The sequence below is a fragment of the Nerophis lumbriciformis genome, linkage group LG13 (genome assembly GCF_033978685.3).
Source record: "Nerophis lumbriciformis linkage group LG13, RoL_Nlum_v2.1, whole genome shotgun sequence".
NCBI lineage: Eukaryota > Metazoa > Chordata > Actinopteri > Syngnathiformes > Syngnathidae > Nerophis > Nerophis lumbriciformis.
Genome location: NC_084560.2, coordinates 19,895,978 through 19,922,012, shown reverse-complemented (window position 1 = coordinate 19,922,012; position 26,035 = coordinate 19,895,978). Strand labels below are relative to the sequence as shown.

At 41.5% G+C, this 26,035-nt stretch overlaps 2 protein-coding genes across 3 annotated transcripts in view; both read right to left on the bottom strand.

Annotated features, from left to right (window-relative positions):
- Window positions 1–3,375, bottom strand: part of acvr1c (activin A receptor type 1C) — a 56,339-nt gene extending 52,964 nt beyond the window's left edge. Inside the window, exons 1-3 of the mRNA XM_061971539.2 lie at window positions 3,319–3,375; window positions 3,051–3,097; window positions 2,512–2,634 (exon numbers count right to left, since the gene is read on the bottom strand). Of these exons, the coding sequence (XP_061827523.1) occupies window positions 2,512–2,581 (70 nt within the window). The 5' untranslated portion in view covers window positions 2,582–2,634; window positions 3,051–3,097; window positions 3,319–3,375. The remainder of the gene's footprint in view (window positions 1–2,511; window positions 2,635–3,050; window positions 3,098–3,318) is intronic.
- A 9,319-nt stretch (window positions 3,376–12,694) lies between these two features.
- The window catches only part of LOC133613773 (activin receptor type-1-like), a 74,729-nt gene continuing 61,388 nt past the window's right edge, over window positions 12,695–26,035 (bottom strand). For both annotated transcript variants that reach the window (XM_061971550.2, XM_061971551.2), the window contains exons 9-12: window positions 23,525–23,800; window positions 22,867–23,064; window positions 20,445–20,575; window positions 12,695–13,432 (exon numbers count right to left, since the gene is read on the bottom strand). In XM_061971550.2, the coding sequence (XP_061827534.1) occupies window positions 13,298–13,432; window positions 20,445–20,575; window positions 22,867–23,064; window positions 23,525–23,800 (740 nt within the window). In that variant the 3' untranslated portion in view covers window positions 12,695–13,297. The remainder of the gene's footprint in view (window positions 13,433–20,444; window positions 20,576–22,866; window positions 23,065–23,524; window positions 23,801–26,035) is intronic.

The following is a 26,035-nucleotide window of genomic DNA, read 5'->3' as shown; positions in this document are numbered from 1 at the left end:
CATGTAAAATGTATAAAAAAAACAAAAAAACAATGAAAGTGTGAAGTGTACGTGGCTTGTATAATATGCTTTTTCATGAAAGGAATAAAAAGAGATGATAGGTACTGTGGCAAAATATTGTGGGGGAAAAAATTGCACTTTTTACAAGGATACGGTGCTATTATTATGAAGGGAAACAACCTAATTGTGCAAGAATAACGTCAATAACAAGTACAATTGACAATTGCGTCATGTAAAATGTATAAAAAACAATGAAAGTGTGAACTGTACGTGGCTTGTATAATATGCATTTTCATGAAAGGAATAAAAAGAGATGATAGGTACTGTGGCAAAATATTGTAGGGAAAAAGTGGCACTTTTTACAAGGATACTGTGCCATTATTATGAAGGGAAACAACCTAATTGTAAAAGAATAACGTCGATAACAAGTAAAATTGAAAATTGCTTAATGTAAAATGTATTAAAAAAAACAAAAAAAAACAATGAAAGTGTGAAGTGTACGTGGCTTGTATAATATGCTTTTTCATGAAAGGAATAAAAAGAGATGATAGGTACTGTGGCAAAATATTGTGGGGAAGAAAATGGCACTTTTTACAAGGATACTGTGCTATTATTATGAAGGGAAACAACCTAATTGTACAAGAATAATGTCAATAACAAGTAAAATTGACAATTGCTTCATGTAAAATGTATAAAAAACAATGAAAGTGTGAACTGTACGTAGCTTGTATAATATGCTTTTTCATGAAAGGAATAAAAAGAGATGATAGGTACTGTGGCAAAATATTGTGGGGGGAAAAGGGCACTTTTTACAAGGATACAGTGCTATTATTATGAAGGGAAACAACCTAATTGTGCAAGAATAAAGTCGATAAGTAAAATTGACAATTGCTTCATGTAAAATGTATAAAAAAAATAGAAAAAACAATGAAAGTGTGAACTGTACGTGGCTTGTATAATATGCATTTTCATGAAAGGAATAAAAAGAGATGATAGGTACTGTGGCAAAATATTGTGGGGGAAAAGTGGCACTTTTTAAAAGGATACTGTGGTATTATTATGAAGGGAAACAACCTAATTGTACAAGAATAATGTCAATAACAAGTAAAATTGACAATTGCTTCATGTAAAATGTATAAAAACAATGAAAGTGTGAACTGTACGTGGCTTGTAGAATATGCTTTTTCATGAAAGGAATAAAAAGATATGATAGGTACTGTGGCAAAATATTGTGGGGGGGAATGGCACTTTTTACAAGGATACAGTGCTATTATTATGAAGGGAAACAGCCTAATTGTGCAAGAATAACGTCGATAACAAGTAAAATTGAAAATTGCTTAATGTAAAATGTATTAAAAAAACAAAAAAAACAATGAAAGTGTGAACTGTACGTGGCTTGTATAATATGCATTTTCATGAAAGGAATAAAAAGAGATGATAGGTACTGTGGCAAAATATTGTGGGGAAGAAAATGGCACTTTTTACAAGGATACTGTGCTATTATTATGAAGGGAAACAACCTAATTGTACAAGAATAATGTCAATAACAAGTAAAATTGACAATTGCTTCATGTAAAATGTATAAAAAACAATGAAAGTGTGAACTGTACGTAGCTTGTATAATATGCATTTTAATGAAAGGAGTAAAAAGAGATTATAGGTACTGTGGCAAAATATTGTGGGGGGAAAAGGGCACTTTTTACAAGGATACAGTGCTATTATTATGAAGGGAAACAACCTAATTGTGCAAGAATAAAGTCGATAACAAGTAAAATTGACAATTGCTTCATGTAAAATGTATAAAAAAAAACAAAAAAACAATGAAAGTGTGAACTGTACGTGGCTTGTATAATATGCTTTTTCATGAAAGGAATAAAAAGAGATGATAGGTACTGTGACAAAAAATTGTGGGGAAAAAGTGGCACTTTTTACAAGGATACTGTGCTATTATTATAAAGGGAAACAACCTAATTGTACAATAATAACGTCAATAACAAGTAAAATTGACAATTGCTTAATGTAAAATGTATAAAAAATAAAAAATAAACAATGAAAGTGTGAACTGTACGTGGCTTGTATAATATGCTTTTTCATGAAAGGAATAAAAAGAGATGATAGGTACTGTGACAAAATATTGTGGGGGGGAAAATGGCACTTTTTACAAGGATACTGTGCTATTATTATGAAGGGAAACAACCTAATTGTGCAAGAATAAAGTCAATAACAAGTAAAATTGACAATTGCTTCATTATGTATAACAACACTGGTGTCCATGGTGAGGATAATGAAGCACATTTTGAAAGATGCAACAGGTTACAGAACACAAAGCCATTTTAAAACTCCCAAAACTACCAACTAATTATGTTGATATTAATATCATCATGCATTATGTCTGAGGGACAACAACATAAGCATGATAGACACTTAGGTATGAAAATATGTAATGTTCATGTATATTCCTCCAGCCATGTGTACAGTGTCAGTTATATCAAAGACATGGAAGAAAAGTACCAGTGTTGCGCTGCAGCAGCCAGAGGAAGATCCACGCCGCGAGGAGGCTCAGCTGGGCGGGTGGAGTCATGGCAAGAACCGCGTGGGCTCCCCCATGGACGCTGGACGCTGGACGCGGCTTCTCTGCAGGCAAACACGCGACATGCACGCTAAGAACTCTCCTCCATGCCAACACACACACACGCGCGCGCATGCGCACACGTCAGGGCAAGTGGACGACGCAATAAGTGAAAGCTTTGCACCTCCTCCTCCTCTACCCCCCCCGCACGAAGAGAACGTAAGAGGATTAGAAGCGAAAACCACTGACGGAGACATGTGAAGCAGTGCGCGTGCGTGTGCGCGCGCACAGTATGTACATTAATTTCTTTTTAGACCACTTATAGTTTCACATGCGGAAAACAATGCAAATACTTAAACATGCAGAATAAAAATGAACGTTAGCTTTTATTGAACATTTGTTGGCAAAGACGGCAATGAGCGAAAAGGGAACTTTGTTATTAAACATACAAATATTTATTGAATTCAATAGTGTTTCTCACCTTCTTTATCAACCTGGCACTTGCAACATTCTTTGGCCCCATGATGGCTTATTTTTTGGGCACAAGATTAGAAGAATATGAACAAATCATTAAAAAAATGTTGGACTACTTATAGTTTCACATGCAGAAAACAATGCAAATACTTAAAAATAAAAAAAATTGAACTTTGGCTTTTATTGAACATTTGTTGGCAAAGACGGCGATGAGCGAAAAATGAATTTTGTTATTAAATATACAAATATTTATTAAATTCAATAGTGCTTCTCACCTTCTTTATCAACCTTGCACTTGCAACTTTCTTTGGCCCCACGATGGCTTATTTTCTGGTCACAAGATCAGAAGAATATGAACAAATCATTAAAAAAAATGTTTGACTACTTATAGTTTCACATGCAGAAAACAATGCAAATACTTAAAAATGCAGAATAAAAATGAACGTTAGCTATTATTGAACATTTGTTGGCAAAGACGGCGATGAGCGAAAAAGGAATTGTGTTTCTAAATATAGAAATATTTATTGAATTCAATAGAGTTTCTCACCTTCTTTATCAACCTGGCACTTGCAACTTTCTTTGGCCCCATGATGGCTTATTTTCTGGTCACAATATTAGAAGAATATGAACAAATCATAAAAAATGTTTGACTACTTATAGTTTCACATGCAGAAAACAATGCAAATACTTAAAAATGCAGAATAAAAATTGAACTTTAGCTTTTATTGAACATTTGTTGGCAAAGACGGCGATGAGCGAAAAAGGAATTTTGTTATTAAATATACAAATATTTATTGAATTCAATAGTGTTTCTCACCTTCTTTATCAACCTTGCACGTGCAACTTTCTTTGGCCCCATGATGGTGTATTTTCTGGTCACAAGATTAGAAGAATATGAACAAATCATAAAAAAAATGTTTGACTACTTATAGTTTCACATGCAGAAAACAATACAAATACTTAAAAATGAATAAAATTGAACTTTGGGTTTTATTGAACATTTGTTGGCAAAGACGGCGATGAGCGAAAAAGGAATTTTGTTATCAAGTATACAAATATTTATTGAATTCAATAGTGTTTCTCACCTTCTTTATCAACCTGGCACTTGCAACTTTCTTTGGCCCCATGATGGCTTATTTTCTGGTCACAAGATTAGAAGAATATGAACAAAACATTAAAAAAAATGTTTGACTACTTATAGTTTCACATGCAGAAAACAATACAAATACTAAAAAATGAATAAAATTGAACTTTGGCTTTTTATGAACATTTGTTGGCAAAGACGGCGATGAGCGAAAAAGGAACTTTGTTATCAAATATACAAATATTTATTGAATTCAATAGTGTTTCTCACCTTCTTTATCAACCTGGCACTTGCAACTTTCTTTGGGCCCCATGATGGCTTATTTTCTGGTCACAATATTAGAAGAATATGAACAAATCATAAAAAAAGGTTTTGACTACTTAAAGTTTCACATGCGGAAAACAATGCAAATACTTAAAAATGCAGAATAAAAATGAACTTTGGCTTTTATTGAACATTTGTTGGCAAAGACGGCGATGAGCAAAAAAGGAATTTTGTTATTAAATATACAAATATTTATTGAATTCAATAGTGTTTCTCACCTTCTTTATCAACCTGGCACTTGCAACTTTCTTGGGCCCCATGATGGCATATTCTCTGGTCACAAAATTAGAAGAATATGAACAAAACATAAAAAAAATGTTTGACTACTTATAGTTTCACATGCAGAAAACAATGCAAATACTTAAAAATGCAGAATAAAATTGAACGTTAGCTTTTATTGAACATTTGTTGGCAAAGACAGCGATGCACGAAAAAGGAACTTTGTGATTAAATATACAAATATTTATTGAATTAAATAGTGTTTCTCACCTTCTTTATAAAACCTGGCACTCGCAACTTTCTTTGGCCCCATGATGGCTTATTTTCTGGTCATGCAGGCCCCTCCCCTTTATGCAAAGCACGCACTGAGGATAGGGCACATACAAAGTCAATGAATGAATCACAAGGCGCTTCATGTGAAATTTTTACCGCAAATGTATTTCGAGCCCCTTCCTGCTCGGTCACTGATTAGAAAATAAGAGTACATTTTCCTCATTGTTAGCGCTGGTCTTATAAAGGTTAGATCAAGTAATATGACTCTGAGAACAATAGTGGATATTGAAAGACAATTTTTTTTATATTTCTTTCAAGATTGCTCTGTGCTCTTGTGTCATTAAGTTAAAGTACCACTGATAGTCACACACACACGAGGTGTGGTGAAATGACCCTCTGCATTTGACCCATCCCCTTGTTCCACCCCCTGGGAGGTGAGGGGAGCAGTGAGCAGCAGTGGTGGTCACGCTCAGGAATCATCCTTTTGTTTTCATGTGATTTTTTTTTTTTTTTTGTCTTTTGGTTCGGGACCCTTTGGGACTGTGTGACAAGGGTTGGCACTTTCGTGACTTCTGCTGTGCTTTTTTGTGAACTTCTGGATCTGCCTCCAGTGAGCCTTTTGGCCACAGAGACCAGCTGCTGGGTCTCTGCCACACCAGAGTCCGTTTGGGGAGACTGTGGAGTCGGCTCTCTTGGTTGCTTTGTTGGGTCTGCTCCCCCCACCCTGGCAGAAGATGGCGTGGAACACCGCAGAGGCCAGCACAGTGTATATGTTTTGTTGTTTTTGTTTTACTTTTGTGGCTGTGTGTAGAAGTGACTGGTTGCATCAGCTCTGCTCTTTTTAATGTCTTTTGTGTACTTTGATGTTTTCCTCTTACACACGTTTGTGTGCTATGGCTATGAGGTTTTTTTCTTCTTCCTTGGCCTCAGTCTGGACCCCCTCTCCAGGGGCCCAGGCTTAGACTGAATATTTTTTTCTTCTCACCACCTCCCTAGCATTTACCTGTTTCTCACCTTTTTTGTAAAAAAATCTTAGATTCCCCTCGGGGATTATTAAAGTATTTCTGATTCTGATTATGACAGTGTTAATGTGGTGGTATCAATACATCATCAGACACAGTAAGTTGAATGATGCGGATACGTTTGTTACTTACCTTGAGGATTTTGGATCTGTAAGTAGGAGACGACACTAATTATTAGATACTCGTTTGTATTGACAAATGTGCTGTTTTAGACTGCAATATTGTTCAATTAAGGACACTTATTACGTATGTCTAGCTTGTGCGCTTACCTGTTGTGTAGCTGCTATCTTCTAGAAGCCTACAGCCTATTAATCGTGTGCCTTTATTGGAGGACATTTAGCTGTTAGCTGGCTGTCCAGCTTCGCCCAAGTAAACATGCTGCAAGACTGCTTGTATCGTAACTTCGATATCATCCAATACTTTTTTGCTCGTATCGGACCAATAACAGATATCAGTATCGGATTGGGACACCCCTAGTACCAAAACATGTACCGTATTTTTCATAGTTTGGCCGGGGGTGCGACTTACACTCAGGAGGGACTTATGTGTGAAATTAACACATTACCGTAAAATATCAAATAATATTATTTAGCTCATTCACGTAAGAGACTAGACGTACAAGATTTCATGGGATTTAGCGATTAGGAGTGACAGATTGTTTGGTAAACGTATAGCATGTTCTATATGTTATAGTTATTTAAATGACTCTTACCATAATATGTTACGTTAACATACCAGGCACCTTCTCAGTTGGTTATTAATGCGTCATATAACGTACACTTATTCAGCCTGTTGTTCACTATTCTTTATATATTTTAAATTGCCTTTCAAATGTCTATTCTTGGTGTTGGCTTTATCAAATAAATTTCCCCCCAAAATGCGACTTATACTCCAGTGCGACTTAGATATGTTTTTTTCCTTCTTCAATATGCATTTTCGTGCGGTGCAACTTATACTCCGGAGCGACTTATACTCCGAAAAATACGGTAGTCTTTTCTCAAGGATAGGGTTATCACTTTTGCATTCCGAAGTCCCAATTAGGGCCTCTTTCCTACGAGTGCGACTTATACTACAGTGCGACTTATACATGTTTTTTTCCTTCTTCATTATGCATTTTCGGCCGGTGCAACTTATACTCCGGAGCGACTTATACTCCGAAAAATACGGTAGTCTTTTCTCAAGGATAGGGTTATCACCTTTGCATTTCGAAGTCCCAATTAGGGCCTCTTTCCTACGAGTGCGACTTATACTCCAGAGCGACTTATATATGTTTTTTTCCTTCTTCATTATGCATTTTCGGCCGGTGCAACTTATACTCCGGAGCGACTTATACTTCGAAAAATACGTTAGTCTTTTCTCAAGGATAGGGTTATCACTTTTGCATTCCGAAGTCCCAATTAGGGCCTCTTTCCTACGAGTGCGACTTATACTCCAGTGCGACTTATATATGTTTTTTTCCTTATTCATTATGCGTTTTCGGCCGGTGCAACTTATACTCCGGAGCGACTTATACGCCGAAAAATACGGTAGTCTTTTCTCAAGGATAGGGTTATCACTTTTGCATTCCGAAGTCCCAATTAGGGCCTCTTTCCTACGAGTGCGATTTATACTCCGGAGCAACTTATACTCCGAAAAATACGGTACTAGATTACATTTAAACTTGATTTAAAAAAGTATAGGAAACGTTTCACAAATAAATGAGAAATAAAAATGTGAACATTTTATGTAATGAGAGAGGGGCTCCAAATACAATTCTGGTCGGGGCCCCAATTTAGCCAGGGGCAGCCCTGCTTGTGGTGTATCGGTGTTGGTTAACAAAGAACTATAGAGTCAACCAGTGATGATGTCATAGAGGGCCGGAGGAACTGGTTCAGAATGACTTCCGAGTGAGAGTAGTTTTATAATAAAGAGATGTTAACAACACTGAGATGCATGCAGTTTATTAATAACACGACATATAATAATAATAATAATAATGATGATAATAAAATACAATATGGTCAAAATATTACAAAGTTGTCCGCCACTGAAGAGCACAACACTATTTTGAAAGCTGGTGGTTTTTTCAAGGTGTAAAGAAGTAAAATACATGTTTCTGTTATGAGTAGATATCTGGATTATCTATCAGATACAGATGCTAAAGTGCACTCAGGAACGCCAACAGGAAGTGAGCGTGTTGGACTTTCCGAGTGAACGCAGTGTGCATAATGGATGAAATGACAGTGAATATGATGACAGTAAAAAGTTCAAACAGCTGTTGATGCATGTTGATGGCAGGTGTCCATTACAGTCAGCTGGCCTGTAAACGCTCTCCAGCACATTAAACAACATGAGGGGTCACTGGGTTCAGCTTCACTTCCACCTCACTGAACGCACCCTTGCCTTCTTGCACTTTGCAAATTAATTCAACTATGGAGTTATGATCATTAAAGTAGATTGCTGTGGTGAGAAAAAAAACTGAAAGAGATTTGGGAATGAGATGCATTTTCATAATCATTTAGGATACTACTATAAATATATACTATATATATATATATATATATATATATATATATATATATATATATATACATACAAACCCCGTTTCCATATGAGTTGGGAAATTGTGTTAGATGTAAATATAAACGGAATACAATGATTTGCAAATCCTTTTCAACCCATATTCAGTTGAATATGCTACAAAGACAACATATTTGATGTTCAAACTGATACACTTTTTTTTTTTTTTTGCAAATAATCATTAACTTTAGAATTTGATGCCAGCAACACGTGACAAAGAAGTTGGGAAAGGTGGCAATAAATACTGATAAAGTTGAGGAATGCTCATCAAACACTTATTTGGAACATCCCACATGTGAGCAGGCAAATTGGGAACAGGTGGGTGCCATGATTGGGTATAAAAGTAGATTCCATGAAATGCTCAGTCATTCACAAACAAGGATGGGGCGAGGGTCACCACTTTGTCAACAAATGCGTCAGCAAACTGTTGAACAGTTTAAGAAAAACCTTTCTCAACCAGCTATTGCAAGGAATTTAGGGATTTCACCATCTACGGTCCGTAATATCATCAAAGGGTTCAGAGAATCTGGAGAAATCACTGCACGTAAGCAGCTAAGCCAGTGACCTTCAATCCCTCAGGCTGTACTGCATCAACAAGCGACATCAATGTGTAAAGGATATCACCACATGGACTCAGGAACACTTCAGAAACCCACCGTCAGTAACTACAGTTGGTCGCTACATCTGTAAGTGCAAGTTAAAACTCTCCTATGCAAGGCAAAAACCGTTTATCAACAACACCCAGAAACGCCGTCGGCTTCGCTGGGCCTGAGCTCATCTAAGATGGACTGATACAAAGTGGAAAAGTGTTCTGTGGTCTGACAAGTCCACATTTCAAATTGTTTTTGGAAACTGTGGACGTCGTGTCCTCCGAACCAAAGAGGAAAAGAACCATCCGGATTGTTATAGGTGCAAAGTTGAAAAGCCAGCATCTGTGATGGTATGGGGGTGTATTAGTGACCAAGACATGGGTAACTTACACATCTGTGAAGGCGCCATTAATGCTGAAAGGTACATACAGGTTTTGGAGCAACATGTGTTGCCATCCAAGCAACGTTACCATGGACGCCCCTGCTTATTTCAGCAAGACAATGCCAAGCCACATGTTACATCAATGTGGCTTCATAGTAAAAGAGTGTGGGTACTAGACTGGCCTGCCTGCAGTCCAGACCTGTCTCCCATTGAAAATGTGTGGCGCATTATGAAGCCTAAAATACCACAACGGAGACCCCCGGACTGTTGAACAACTTAAGCTGTACATCAAGCAAGAATGGGAAAGAATTCCACCTGAGAAGCTTAAAAAATGTGTCTCCTCAGTTCCCAAACATTTACTGAGTGTTGTTAAAAGGAAAGGCCGTGTAACACAGTGGTGAACATGCCCTTTCCCAACTACTTTGGCATGTGATGCAGCGATGAAATTCTAAGTTAATTATTTGCAAAAATAAAAATAATAAAGTTTATGAGTTTGAACATCAAATATGTTGCCTTTGTAGTGCATTCAATTGAATATGGGTTGAAAAGGATTTGCAAATCATTGTATTCCGTTTATATTTATATCTAACACAATTTCCCAACTCATATGGAAACGGGGTTTGTATATATATATATATATATATATATATGTATACATATACACATACATATATATACGTATATATATATGCACATATACATATATGTATATATATATATATACACACATATGTATATATATATATATATACACATATACATATATGTATATATATATATATACACATATATGTATATATATACACACACACACATACATCAATCAATCAATGTTTATTTATATAGCCCTAAATCACAAATGGTAAATGGTAAATGGGTTGTACTTGTATAGCGCTTTTCTACCTTTTTTAAGTAACTCAAAGTGCTTTGACACTATTTCCACATTCACCCATTCACACACACACATTCACACACTGATGACGGGAGCTGCCATGCACGGCGCTAACCAGGCCCATCAGGCGCAAAGGTGAAGTGTCTTGCTCAAGGACACAACGGACGTGACTAAGATAGTAGAAGGTGGGGGTTGAACCAGTAACCCTCAGATTGCTGGCACGGCCACTCTCCCAACTTCGCCACGCCGTCCCCAAGTGTCTCAAAGGAATGCACAAGCCACAACGACATCCTTGGTTCAAATCCCACATCAGGGCAAGGAAAAACTCAACTCAATGGGACAATGAGAAACCTTGGAGAGGACCGCAGATGTGGGGACCACCCCTAAGGCGACCGGTGCAATGGACGTCGAGTGGATCTAACATAATATTGTGAGAGTCCAGTCCATAGTGGATCTAACATAATAGTGAGAGTCCAGTCCATAGTGGATCTAACATAATAGTGAGAGTCCAGTCCATAGTGGATCTAACATAATAGTGTGAGAGTCCAGTCCATAGTGGATCTAGCATAATATTGTGAGAGTCCAGTCCATAGTGGATCTAACATAATAGTGTGAGAGTCCAGTCCATAGTGGATCTAACATAATAGTGAGAGTCCAGTCCATAGTGGATCTAACATAATAGTGAGAGTCCAGTCCATAGTGGATCTAACATAATAGTGTGAGAGTCCAGTCCATAGTGGATCTAGCATAATATTGTGAGAGTCCAGTCCATAGTGGATCTAACATAATAGTGTGAGAGTCCAGTCCATAGTGGGGTCAGCAGTTGACCATCCCGAGCGGAGACAGGTCGGCAGGGCAGAGACGTCCCCAACCGATGCACAGGCGAGCGGTCCACCCCGGGTCCCGACTTTGGACAGCCATCACTTCATCCATGGCCACCGAACCTGTGCCCCCCCTCTACGAGGGAGAGGGGGGCAGAGCAGAAAAGAAAAGAAACGGCAGATCCATTGGTCTAAAAGGGTAGTCTATTTAAAGGCTAGAGTATACAAATGAGTTTTAAGATGGGATTTAAATGCTTCTACTGAGGTAGCATCTCTAACTGTTACCGGGAGGACATTCCAGAGTACTGGGGCCCCAATAGAAAACGCTCTATTGCCCGCAGACTTTTTTGGGCTCTGGGAATCACTAATAAGCCAGAGTTCTTTGAAAGCAGATTTCTTGCCGTTATTTACTATAAATATATATATAATAATGTGCCGCTGTTGAGTGTCTGCACTGTCTGGAGATCGGCAGAGTAACCGTGTAATACTATTCCATATCAGTAGGTGGCAGCAGGTAGCTAATTGCTTTGTAGATGTCGGAAACAGCGGGAGGCAGTGTGCAGGTAAAAAGGTATCTAATGCTTAAACCAAAAATAAACAAAAGGTGAGTGCCCCTAAGAAAAGGCATTAAAGCTTAGGGAAGGCTATGCAGAACGAAACTAAAACTGAACTGGCTACAAAGTAAACAAAAACAGAATGCTGGACGACAGCAAAGACTTACTGTGGAGCAGAGACGGCGTCCACAATGTACATCCGAACATGACATGACAATCAACAATGTTCCCACAAAGAAGGATAAAAATAACTGAAATATTCTTGATTGCTAAAACAAAGTAGGTGTGGGGAATAGCGGTCAGGGAAGACATGAAACTGCTACAGGAAAATACCAAATAAAGAGAAAAAGCCACCAAAATAGGAGCACAAGACAAGAACTAAAACACTACACACAGGAAAACAGCAAAAAACTCTAAATAAGTCACGGCGTGATGTGACAGGTGGTGACAGTACACCTACTTTGAGACAAGAGCTATAGTGATGCATGCTTGGTTATGCTTTAAAGTCACATCCAACAACTACGACTTTTTATTGTCAATATCGGCTGCTGAGTTTCATTTTTTAATGATTTCTGCTGGTGGTGTGCCTCCGCATTTTTTCAATGAAAAAAATGTGCCTTGGCTCAAAAAATTTTGAAAAACACGGGCCTAGTCCGTAAAAAGTCTTTGCCATAAAGCTGAATGTGCCAGTAGTCTTATGTTGCATCCTATAAAGCGTTAATACTGAAAGTATTGTTTTTATTACACACCAGTTTGATTGTAACGTGCATCTTAGTTGTAGTTTTCATGATCAAATTTGGAGGTGTTAATCAAGACAGGGCATCTTTTAGAGCGGAGGACCCTATTTGAGGAAAGACAGACAGTTGAGACAGTATACTGTAGTTGAAGTTGCAAAAAAAAAAAAAGACAAAAAAGGCATCAAGACAGGTAATAAACTTGTTTTCTATTTAATTAATAGAAACCACTAGTCGATATAAAATGTTAACGAAATAAAAAAAAGTTTGAAGTTTGACTTCATGAAGTTGACAATGGACACATTATAAAGGCTTCACAGGCAAACTTACAGTACAGGCGTCCACAGGGGGTGAGGGCATCACCTATAGCAGATATTGTCATCATTTGTTCTCTGTGTCAAGCTAGAAAGGAACACAACGTATTGAGCAGGTATATCATTCAGACTGTACAACTGCTGTATTCTTAATGACATTCAACTCTGCTCGATGAGTGCAGCTAAAAAAAAAGAGCAAATGTGAGATTATTACTACCTTGTTCGAAGGTTAAAAACAAAGATAAATGTCAGATAACAGCCAGCCCCTAGATTGTGATAGTAAGATTTACTGTCCTATGTTCAAGACCTGTGGCTGTTTGGTGAGCCATCTTTGGATGCCAAAATGTGTCCCGCTTTAAAAGTATTTCAAATAAATATGTAGGCCACTATAAGGGCACACAAATGGACAAGAGTACGCTTCACCCTCTCAAAGGCATTTAGTCCAAGAAGTATTCCTTTCCTCTTCCTATTTTGCACCAGGCACGCTCAAATGTCTGTTTTCATTTTGTCTACGGAGCTGTTGATCTTTGTCAGAGTCTTTTTGATGCGCAGCGCCGTTAGTCTGGCTGATGGGTTCTGGTACCAGCACTCCTTCATCAATTTTGCCATGGAGATTAAAGTCTGCAAAGAAAAAAAAACGGTCAAACTTTAAAAATCCTTAAAGGGGAACATTATCACCAGACCTATGTAAGCGTCAATATATACCTTGATGTTGCAGAAAAAAGACCATATATTTTTTTAACCGATTTCCGAACTCTAAATGGGTGAATTTTGGCGAATAAAACGCCTTTCTATTATTCGCTCTCGGAGCGTTGTGACGTCACATCGGGAAGCAATCCGCCATTTTCTCAAACACATTACAAACACCGAGTCAAATCAGCTCTGTTATTTTCCGTTTTTTCGACTGTTTTCCGTATCTTGGAGACATCATGCCTCGTCGGTGTGTTGTCGGAGGGTGTAACAACACGAACAGGGACGGATTCAAGTTGCACCAGTGGCCCAAAGATGCAAAAGTGTCAAGAAATTGGACGTTTGTTCCGCACACTTTACCGACGAAAGCTATGCTACGACAGAGATGGCAAGAATGTGTGGATATCCTGCGACACTCAAAGCAGATGCATTTCCAACGATAAAGTCAAAGAAATCTGCCGCCAGACCCCCAGGAAAAGAGTGCGGATGAGGGTATGTCTACAGAATATATTAATTGATGAAAATTGGGCTGTCTGCACTCTCAAAGTGCATGTTGTTGCCAAATGTATTTCATATGCTGTAAACCTAGTTCATAGTTGTTGGTTTCCTTTAATGCCAAACAAACACATACCAATCGTTGGTTAGAAGGCGATCGCCGAATTCGTCCTCGCTTTCTCCCATGTCGCTGGCTGTCGTGTCGTTTTCGCTTGCATACGGTTCAAACCGATATGGCTCAATAGCTTCAGTTTCTTCTTCAATTTCATTTTCGCTACCTGCCTCCACACTACAACCATCCGTTTCAATACATGCGTAATCTGTTGAATCGCTTAAGCCGTTGAAATCCGAGTCTGAATCCGAGCTAATGTCGCTATAAACTTGCTGTTCTATCCGCCATGTTTGTTTGTATCGGCATCACTATGTGACGTCACAGGAAAATGGACGGGTGTATATAACGATGGTTAAAATCAGGCATTTAGAGCTTTTTTTAGGGATATTGCGTGATGGGTAAAATTTTGAAAAAAACTTCGATAAATAAAATAAGCCACTGGGAACTGATTTTTAATGGTTTTAACCATTCTGAAATTGTGATAATGTTCCCCTTTAAAAAAAACACCTTTTTAGTTCAATATGCAGGGGTGGTTCTAGCTATGGGCCACACGGGCATTGGCATTCTCTAGAGCGCACCGCAACAATGAGGGGATGCGGGGGGTGGGGAAGATTCTCATTTATTAGACCACAGGTGTCAAACTCGTCATTTTAGGTGGCCTTGAAAGCTGAGAAAGAATGTGCGCCAATAAGAACTTCATCTTTATTGCTAAATGCATGTGGTGTTTCAATTTGGACAGAAAAAAAGATTTCAATGCAGTGGCGTTTTTTTTTTTAACTTAAAAATTATTGGTTGCCGAGGTAGTTAAAAAGCTCCTCGGTGGCAAGGCCCCGGGGGTGGATGAGATCCGCCCGGAGTTCCTTAAGGCTCTGGATGCTGTGGGGCTGTTTTGGTTGACAAGACTCTGCAACATCGCGTGGACATCGGGGGCGGTACCTCTGGATTGGCAGACTGGGGTGGTGGTTCCTCTCTTTAAGAAGGGGAACTGGAGGGTGTGTTCCAACTATCGTGGGATCACACTCCTCAGCCTTCCCAGTAAGGTCTATTCAGGTGTACTGGAGAGGAGGCTACGCCGGATAGTCGAACCTCGGATTCAGGAGGAACAGTGTGGTTTTCGTCCTGGTCGTGGAACTGTGGACCAGCTCTATACTCTCGGCAGGGTCCTTGAGGGTGCATGGGAGTTTGCTCAACCAGTCTACATGTGCTTTGTGGACTTGGAGAAGGCATTCGACCGTGTACCCCGGGAAGTCCTGTGGGGAGTGCTCAGAGAGTATGGGGTATCGGACTGTCTTATTGTGGCGGTTCGCTCCCTGTATAATCAGTGTCAGAGCTTGGTCCGCATTGCCGGCAGAAAGTCGGACCCGTTTCCAGTGAGGGTTGGACTCCGCCAGGGATGCCCTTTGTCACCGATTCTGTTCATAACCTTTATGGACAGAATTTCTAGGCGCAGTCAAGCGTTGAGGGTATCTGGTTTGGTGGCTGCAGGATTAGGTCTCTGCTTTTTGCAGATGATGTGGTCCTGATGGCTTCATCTGGCCAAGATCTTCAGCTCTCACTGGATCGGCTCGCAGCCGAGTGTGAAGCGACTGGGATGGGAATCAGCACCTCCAAATCCGAGTCCATGGTTCTCGCCCGGAAAAGGGTGGAGTGCCATCTCCGGGTTGGGGAGGAGATCTTGCCCCAAGTGGAGGAGTTCAAGTACCTCGGAGTCTTGTTCACGAGTGAGGGAAGAGTGGATCGTGAGATTGACAGGCGGATCGGTGCGGCGTCTTCAGTAATGCGGACGCTGTATCGATCCGTTGTGGTGAAGGAGCTGAGCCAGAAGGCAAAGCTCTCGATTTACCAGTCGATCTACGTTCCCGTCCTCACCTGTGGTCATGAGATTTGGGTCATGACCGAAAGGACAAGATCACGGGGTACAAGCGGCCGAAATGAGTTTCCTCCGCCGGGTGGCGGGGCTCTCCCTTAGAGATAGGGTGAGAAGCTCTGTCATCCGAGGGGAGCTCAAAGTAAAGCCGGTGCTCCTCCACATCGAGAGGAGCCAGATGAGGTGGTTCGGGCATCTGGTCTGGATGCCACCCGAACGCCTCCCTCGGGAGGTGTTTCGGGCACGTCCAACCGGTAGGAGGCCACGGGGAAGACCCAGGACACGTTGGGAAGACTATGTCTCTCGGCTGGCCTGGGAACACCTCGGGATCCCCCGGGAGGAGCTGGACGAAGTGGCTGGGGAGAGGGAAGTCTGGGCTTCCCTGCTTAAGCTGCTGCCCCCGCGACCCGACCTCGGATAAGCGGAAGAAGATGGATGGATAAAAATGATCTGATATCGCAACAAGTTATTCCAAACATTTTTTGTTAAATACCTAAATTAGAAGATGTTCTGAACTTTTTCACTACCTAAGCTTTGAGTAACGGCCGGTACCAATATTAATCTAATACTATATCAAAATAAATCATCCATACTTTTATTATTGTGTGCAATGTTAGAAAAAAAACCCACTAAACACTAAAACACTAAAATATTTATTATTTACCGACTGGAATGGACTTATGCTGTCTTTAAGTGAAGTGATGTGAATTATATTTATATAGCGCTTTTCTCTAGTGACTCAAAGCGCTTTTCTTTCTTTCTTTCTTTCTTTAGTTTATTTCGAACATGAACACACTTACATCATAATACATCACACAATTTCATATCATTTCATTTTAAATCATGCCCGAAAAGGAGTAGGAAGATTTATTTAATCCTACCCCTTTCCCACTTCAAAGCGTTTACAAATATATAGAATCATCTACTGACCTTTTTATACAATAAAATAACATCTATGAATTAGTATACAACAGTTTTGTAATATGTAATTAATTAATTAATTCAGTCATTATAAACATACTGAGATGAAGAATATCTTATTTTCAATAAGGTTGGAAGTATTTCTCATAATTCTTCTTCTTTGTACTCTGTAAGCACTATTATTTTGAACAACCTCTTAAACTGGATCATATCAGTACAATTTTTAACTTCTTTACTTAATCCATTCCATAATTTAACTTTTACATAGTGAAACCCAATATCTAAGTTACATTTAAACCAGTGTGGGTGGCACTGGGAGCAGGTGGGTAAAGTGTCTTGCCCAAGGACACGACGGCAGTGACAAGGATGGAAGCGAGGATAGAACCAACCGAGCTATACCGCCCCTTTAAGTTGAAGTGGAGAAGCAATTAGTTTTTTGTGACAACTAGTGGCCACAATAATTAATTAAATTAATTAAACTCAGGATAAAATAAACTTGAATATGTGAACACATTTGTTACGGGATACATTGTAATATAAGCCTTGGAGGCTTTGTAAGTGTAAGTAATATGCAACTATAAATATTTGATACTTGTTTATATTGACAAATGTGGTGTTTTAGACATCACATCTTGATTATCTGTTTCCCTTCTGGATCAATAAAGTTTGTCTAAGTCTAAAGTTCAAATTTGAATGACAATAAAGGAAGTCTAAGTCTAAGACAGCAATATTGTTCAATTACAGAATCTTATTATGTATGCCTAGCTTGTGTGCTATTGTGTGCTTTGCTGTCGTGTACCTGCTCGCTCCTCGTAGACTATAGCCTACCATCTTTACTTTTTGTAAATGACTCACTAAAATACAAGATTAGACCAACATTGTGTGATTATTCATCATGGCGCCGATGAAGGCTGCCTCGGTGCTCTCGTGCGCTCTGTTTTGTTTGTTTTTGTGCGTAAATTGTGTGTCCGGGTGCTCTTACACCCGCGAAGAGCTACTGAACATAAGATCCATCATCAGATCCATCATCCCTATGGACTTATTACCGGTCATCTTAGCGTCCGCTGCGGATTTGGTCCATTCTGTGATCAAAAGAGGGAGACCGCACCGAAGAGGGAAGCGAGCAGCAACGCGCACCAGGGCTTGTTATAACAACGACAAGCCCTGGTTCACACCCAAACTCGACAGCTGCGCAAGAAAAAGGAGGCTGCGTGGAGAAGCGGGGACCGGAGTACCTACAGAGAAGCGAAGTACCACTTCAACAGGGAAGTGGAGAAAGCTAAATCTGTGTACTCTAACCGTCTACAGGAACAGTTCCACTCCAATGATTCTGCGGCCGTTTGGAGAGGGCTAAGGACCTTTACGAACTATAAGCCCAAAACCCCCCAGGCCTCAACACACATTACTGTCGTCATGAACGGCCTCCAGCTCATCAAAGCTCTGCTCCCCCCACCATCACCCTCTCCACCAACGCCAGCACTTCATTAAAGGAGTTAAAGGACTCCAAGGACATAACAGGACTCCAAGAACATCATAGGACTGTAAAAGCCCTCTCCATCCAAGAGGAGGATGCACGCCGGCAGTTCTTGAAGCTGAATACGCGGAAGGCCCCCGGGGCCGGATGGTGTCACCCCCTCCACTCTCAGACACAGTGCGGACCAGCTGGCTCCTGTCTTCACTGACATTTTTAACACCTCTCTGGAGCTATGCCGCATGCCGTCCTGCTTTAAGACCTCCACCATTGTCCCTGTCCCCAAGAAAGCACGGGTCACAGGACTTAATGACTACAGGCCGATTGCACTGACGTATGTGGTCATGAAGTCCTTTGAGCGCTTGGTCCTATCCCACCTCAAGGACATCACCGCCCCCCTCCTGGACCCACTGCAGTTCGCCTACAGAGCCCTCCACTTCATCCTAGAGCATCTGGACTCCCCAGGAACCTACGCTAGGATCCTGTTAGTGGACATCAGCTCTGCCTTCAACACCATCCTCCCTGGACTGCTACGAGACAAGCTCTACCAGCTCAGCGTGCCCGACTTCCTCTGCAGTTGGATCAATGACTTCCTGACGGACCGAAGACAGCACGTGCGGCTGGGGAAGATTGTCTCGGCCAGTCGAACCACGAACACTGGTACTCCTCAGGACTGTGTACTCTCCCCCTGGCTCTTCTCCCTGGACACAAACTGCTGCACCTCCAGTCACCAGTCCATAAAACTGCTCAAGTTTGCGGATAACACTACCCTAATCGGACTCATCTCGGATGGCGATGAGTCCGCCTACGGGAGAGAGGTGGACCGGCTGGCGTCCTGGTGCAGCCTCAACAACCTGGAGCTGAATGCCCAGAAAACAGTGGAGATGATCATGGACTTCAGGAAAGTCACAGCCCCACCATCCCCCCTCATCCTGATTGACTCCCCCACCCCCGTCTCCGTTGTGGACTCCTTCCGTTTTTTGGGCACCACCATCACCCAAGACCTCAAGTGGGAGTCGACCATCAGCTCCCTCATCAAGAAGGCCCAGCAGAGGATGTACTTCCTGCGGCAGCTGAGGAAACTTAAGGTGTCGACCGAGATGCTGGTGCAGTTTTACTCAGCCATCATAGAGTCCATCCTGACCTCCTCCATCACCGTGTGGTTCCCCGGCGCCACAGTCCAGGATAAGCATCGCCTGCAGCGCATCGTACGTGCTGCTGAGAAGGTGATTGGCTGCAAGCTCCCACCCCTCCAGGACCTGTTCTCCTCCAGGACCAGAAGGCGTGTGGGTCGGATCACAGCTGACTCTTCTCACCCTGGACACATACTATTCTCCCCTCTCCCCTCAGGCAGGAGACTACGGTCCATCCAGACCCACACGTCCCGCCACCTGAACAGTTTTTTCCCCTCAGCCATCAGGCACATGAACAATAACTAAGTAGCTCCCTAGAATTCCTTCTAAGTCTATAACAAGATCTGAAAGCTCAGTTACAGCTCTTGTTATTACCAAATCTGTGTTATATGTGTTTTATGTTGCACGATTGCACCAAGAAAAATTCCTAGTTTGTGAACCCGTTCTCAAACAATGGCAATAAAACGATTCTCATTCCCGATTCTGATTTTTGGGAGGACATTTAAATGTTCATTGGCTGTCCAGCTTTGCACAAGTTAACAGGCTGCAGGACTACTTGTATCAGAGCTAATATCGGACATTTTACATGCAAGCCGATAAAATCCCATATTTGTTTTTTCAATATCGGACCGATATTGGATGTCAATATCAAATCAGGACACTACTTAACCTAAATATCCCTTTGCCACCTTGACTTACAGTTGAAAAGCAACTTATCCATCAGTAAAAAAATCAGAAGAATATGAGGCGATTATACATTTACATTCATATACAGTATATTTACTCATAAGCAGCCCTCCAAGCCATAACTGTGATGTGGCCCTCAATGAAAACCTGTTTGACACCCATTAGTTTAGGCGGTTGGTCAGGGTAGGGCTGAAGGGGGTCTAGCAAAGAAGGCCAATGAATCTAAAAGCCTCTACTGTCAATATGTGACAACTTACTGTGTCTGAGAACCATCTATTAGGTATGTTAGGTCTCTGCTGGTCCACACAGACCACCTTCTTCATATCCTCAAAACTGGGATCACTTGGGACCACGTCATGAAAGGGTGGCTTGTAGTCCTCCACGATGCCTGCAGAGAGAGCACATCTTTGACTTATGTGTACGCCAATAGGGGGGAAGAAGATGCACGTTGTTGAGTGAAACAACATGTGAGGTCATTGTGTCAGGATATAATCACGTTTCATCAAACATAAATTAACGTTGTTCCCCTAGGGCAGGGGTCGGCAACCCGCGGCTCCAGAGCCGCATGCGGCTCTTTGATCACTCTGATGCGGCTCAGCAGCTTACTTGCTGAACTCCCCAATTTTCCAGTGAGACTTCCGGATTTCAGTGCCTCTCACAGAAAATTCCCGGGATTAATAGTCACCGATTTTCACCCTTACAACTATAATAAGGGCGTGCCATGATGGCACCCTCTACAACCTGTATTAACAGCGTGCCAGCCCAACACTTGTTATACAATATACATCTTCTGCTTGAACACGTACGTGACAGCCAAGCATACTTGGTCAACAAGCACACAGGTTACACTGACGGTGACCATATAAAACAACTTTAACACTCTTACTAATAATGCGCCACACTTTGAACCAAAACCAAACAAGAATGACAAACACATTTCGGGAGAACATCTGCACCTTAACACAACATAAACACAACAGAACAAACACCCAGAATCCCATGCAGCCCTGAGTCTTCCGGGCTACATTATACACCCCTGCTACCACCAAACCCCGCCCCCACCCCAACCCTGCTCCCTCACACATCAACCCCCCCCCCCCTCTCTGTGCGTCGGTTGAGGTGGGCAGGGGTGTGGTAGCGGGGGTGTATAATGTATCCCGGAAGAGTTAGGGCTGCATGGGATTCTGGGTATTTGTCCTGTTGTGTTTATGTTGTGTTACGGTGCAGATGTTCTCCCAAAATGTGTTTGTCATTCTTGTTTGGTGTGGGTTCACAGTGTGGCGCATTATTAGTAAGAGTGTTAAAGTTTTTTTTATACCGCCACCATCAGTGTAAACTGTGTGGTTGTTGACCAAGTATGCCTTGCTGTCACCTACGTGAGCAAGCGGAAGCCCCATACAACGTGTGGCTGATCAGGCACGCTGGTTGTGGTGGGTGCTATATACTGTACCATCACGGCACGCATGACGCTGACAAGCGCCATCCATTTAAACCCGCGTGCCGCACCAGCTGTCAAGGTCTAAATAAAGGTGTGGGCAGCATATCTGAGATCCCTGGTTTATACATAGCACAAAGCAAAGAAAAAACTTTGTATGCAGTGTTAATTCATTTAAAATTTAAAAAAAATTTTGCGGCTCCCATTGTTTTCTATAATTTGTGAAACTGGTCAAAATGGCTCTTTGACTGGTAAAGGTTGCCGACCCCTGCCCTAGAGTAAACTGGGTAACACATGGCACACTGACAAAGCTTAACCTACTGTTACTATAACAATCTACAAGGTTAATACAGTTCGCTTCTCTTTCTTCCCCTCCATTTATCTGTTTTCTTTTGTATTTCAAGTTATCATTACATATATGTATTGTTTAATTAAATGGTTGATTTATATAGGCTAGTAAGGTAAAGTTTTGTACCTGATAAGTTTCGGCTACCAGGCTTCTGCAGCCTTCATCAGAGGTGTCACGTAATGTTAGCATGACGTCGTCTGGATTTTTCCATCCCACCTGAGGTGGTGGAATGGCGTGCTGTCGTCTGGATGTCTACCAAACGGCCGGGGGCCGCCCCGCAGGACTGTGTCCCAGGTGTGGGATAGTTGGTAGGCTCTTCCGTCCCTGTTGATAGTCTTTTGACAGTCCCCACACCAGGGGATACCGCCATCCCACCACCTCAGGTGGGATGGAAAAAATTCTTATAACACGTCACAGACGACGTCACGCTAACATCACGTGACACCTCTGATGAAGGCTGCAGAAGCAAAGTAGCCGAAACTTGTCAGGTACAAAACTTTACCTAACTAGTCTATATAAATCAACCATTTAATTATACAATTCAGTAGGCCTAATGAACCTCTTCAACATTATATGTATTGTGTTTTGTTGATATTGTCAATAGTGCTATTCCTATTGGAATTTATATTGCTCCATTTGTAGTGCAATAATGTTCATTGTCATTTCTGTGTTAATAATATATTCTTCACTAACTGCTTCTTTGCTATCACTTTTACTATCATTTTTGTACATATCGTATTTGCTAATGCTGTTCTGTTGTTGTTGTTATTGTCTTTCTGTATTATCCCCCACTTGTCCCCGCAATTTCCCCCTCTGTCTTCCTTTTTTTCTCTTTCTATCCCCTCCTGCGCCAAACATGAATATAAATCCAAAACTAAAGGACCAGAATACGCACCGTTGCTGACAGTCCTCCTGGCGATCTCCCACAGAACGAGGCCCAGGGCCCAGATGTCCACCCTCTTGTAGGACTCGAAGCAGTCCATTTGGATGGAGTCGTCGAGCACCTCGGGGGCCATGTATCGTTTGGTGCCTACTTTCGGGTTGTTTCCTACGTCCAGCTCGTTGGTGTCTTGAAAATGCATGACGGCCAGACCTAGCGGAAAAGATACAACAACAACAAAAAGAGCGACTTAAATGCTGTTGTTGTAAACAGGATGTACTCCTACGTGAGAACACCTCGCCCTGAAAATCTACAACTACTGCCATGATGATGGCGTCATCCGTTGCCGGCCTTAATGCATTAAGCTCTAAACATGTCATGCTTGTCACGAAGTCTAGGCTGGTACCTGAATTAAGTTCTCTTCTATTGAGCAAATGGAACATTGGCGATAGATAAAGTGCACTTCCGAATCTGTTTACAACGAAGGCACAGGAAGAACATGAGGGGCTGGTTGTGTCTTCCGAATTAGGAACAAATGAGGCAAAGCAGGTAGACGAGAGGACCAATATTAGATTTATTTTCTTCACTACACGCAATAAATAAAATCCTATTATTAAGCCTTCAGCTCCTGAGTGGTTTAAACCGCTCAAATCAGACTTGTTAGTATTCTTACCGAGGTCAGCGATGCAACACTGCCCGTTCTTTTTAACCAGTATGTTTTTGCTCTTGAGGTCCCGGTGGGCAATGGCCGGCTTGCCCTGAGTGCCGAAGATCTCCACGTGAAGATGAGCCAGGCCACTGGCAATAGACAGCGCCATGCGGAGGCAGCTGTACGCATCCAGGGTGCTAAGCTGAAGGTAGTCGTACAGGGAGCCCATCTCGTGGTAGTGTGTGATCAGCCATAACTGCGTGCTGGAGTTCCTGGAGGTCATGTCGGAGGCGATGAAGCCTGAGGAGGAGCAGACACAATGCAATTATTGTGGGCGGGGAAAAGAAACCAAATCCGGTTTTGGTGCTCAAATCAAGCAGACAGGCTAGGGAAAAAAGGCAGTAATCAATTTACTCAACCTTTTATGAATAAGGGCATGGAATAACGTCTTCTGTGTTTGAACAGGAAGATTATAGGTATTAACATTTTCTCAAAACAGTAGGTTCACTGGCACAATCTAAATGAGTGTTTTTCGACCACACTAGTGAGCCGTGAGATATTGTCTGGTGTGCCGTGAGAAATTATGCAATTTCACCTAATTGGTCCAAAAAATATTTTTTGCAAATCAATAATTATAATCTGCAAATAATGTGCCGTTCCTTAGTGTCTGTGCTGTGTAGAGCTCGGCAGGATAACCACGTAATACTCCATGTTAGTAGGTGGCAGCAGGTAGTTAAAGAGGAACATTATCACAATTTCAGAAGGGTTAAAACCATTAAAAATCAGTTCCCAGTGGCTTATTATATTTTTCAAAGTTTTTTTCAAAATTTTACCCATCACGCAATATCCCTAAAAAAAGCTTCAAAGTGCCTGATTTTAACCATCGTTAAAATCCAGCGTCCATTTTCCTGTGACGTCACATAGTGATGCCAACACAAACAAACATGGCGCATAGAACAGCAAGCTATAGCGACATTAGCTTGGATTCAGACTCGGATTTCAGCGGTTTAAGCGATTCAACAGATTACGCATGTATTGAAACGGATGGTTGTAGTGTGGAGACAGGTAGCAAAAACGAAATTGAAGAAGAAACTGAAGCTATTGAGCCATATCGGTTTGAACCGTATGCAAGCGAAACCGACGAAAACGACACGACAGCCAGCGACACGGGAGAAAGCGAGGACGAATTCGGCGATCGCCTTCTAACCAACGATTGGTATGTGTTTGTTTGGCATTAAAGGAAACTAACAACTATGAACTAGGTTTACAGCATATGAAATACATTTGGCAACAACATGCACTTTGAGAGTGCAGACAGCCCAATTTTCATCAATTAATATATTCTGTAGACATACCCTCATGTCAGCAGGCCAGGGAAGCTAGGGTCGATATTCTTCTCTTGATCATCTTCGGTGGCATAAGGGACGTTGTGAGCCAAGACATCCAGGGGGTTTAGCTCGCTCATCTGCGGGGACAAACTGCCGCCATTGCTTGCCGAACTACCGAGGTCCTTTGTCCCTGAATTGCTCACACACTCTGGCAGATTCAATGGGGGTCTGGCGGCAGATTTCTTTGACTTTATTGTTGGAAATGCATCTGCTCTGAGTGTCGCAGGATATCCACACATTCTTGCCATCTCTGTCGTAGCATAGCTTTCGTCGGTAAAGTGTGCAAAACAAACGTCCAATTTCTTGCCACTTTCGCATCTTTGGGCCACTGGTGCAACTTGAATCCGTCCCTGTTCGTGTTGTTACACCCTCCGACAACACACCGACGAGGCATGATGTCTCCAAGGTACGGAAAACAGTCAAAAAAACGGAAAATAACAGAGCTGATTTGACTCGGTGTTTGAGAAAATGGCGGATTGCTTCCCGATGTGACGTCACGTTGTGACGTCATCACTCCGAGAGCGAATACTAGAAAGGCGTTTAATTCGCCAAAATTCACCCATTTAGAGTTCGGAAATCGGTTAAAAAAAAATATGGTCTTTTTTCTGCAACATCAAGGTATATATTGACGCTTACATAGGTCTGGTGATAATGTTCCCCTTTAATTGCTTTGTAAAAGTCGGAATGTGTCGGGTGAGACGAGGATGGTTTGTTGGGATCCCAATATGCAGACCACAGCGGGAGGCAGCGTGCAGGTAAAAAGGTATGTAACGCTCAAACCAACAATGAACAAAAGGGAAAGGAAAAGGCAATGAAGCATAGCTATGCAAAACGACAGTAAAACTGAACTGGCTACAAAATAAACAGAAACAGAATGCTGGACGACAGCAAAAACTTGCAGCGTGTGGAGCAGAGACGGCGTCCACAAAGTACATACGTACATGACATGGCAAGCAACAATGTCCACACAAAGAAGTATAGCAACCACTTAAATAGCCTTGCTTGCTAACCCAAAGCAGGTGCAGGGAATAGCGAAACTGTTACAGGAAAACACCAAAATAACACCAACAAACTCAAAATAAAGCACGAGGACCTGATGGAGTTTCATTTTTTAACGTTTTCTGCTGGTGGTGTCCGTAGTTTTAAA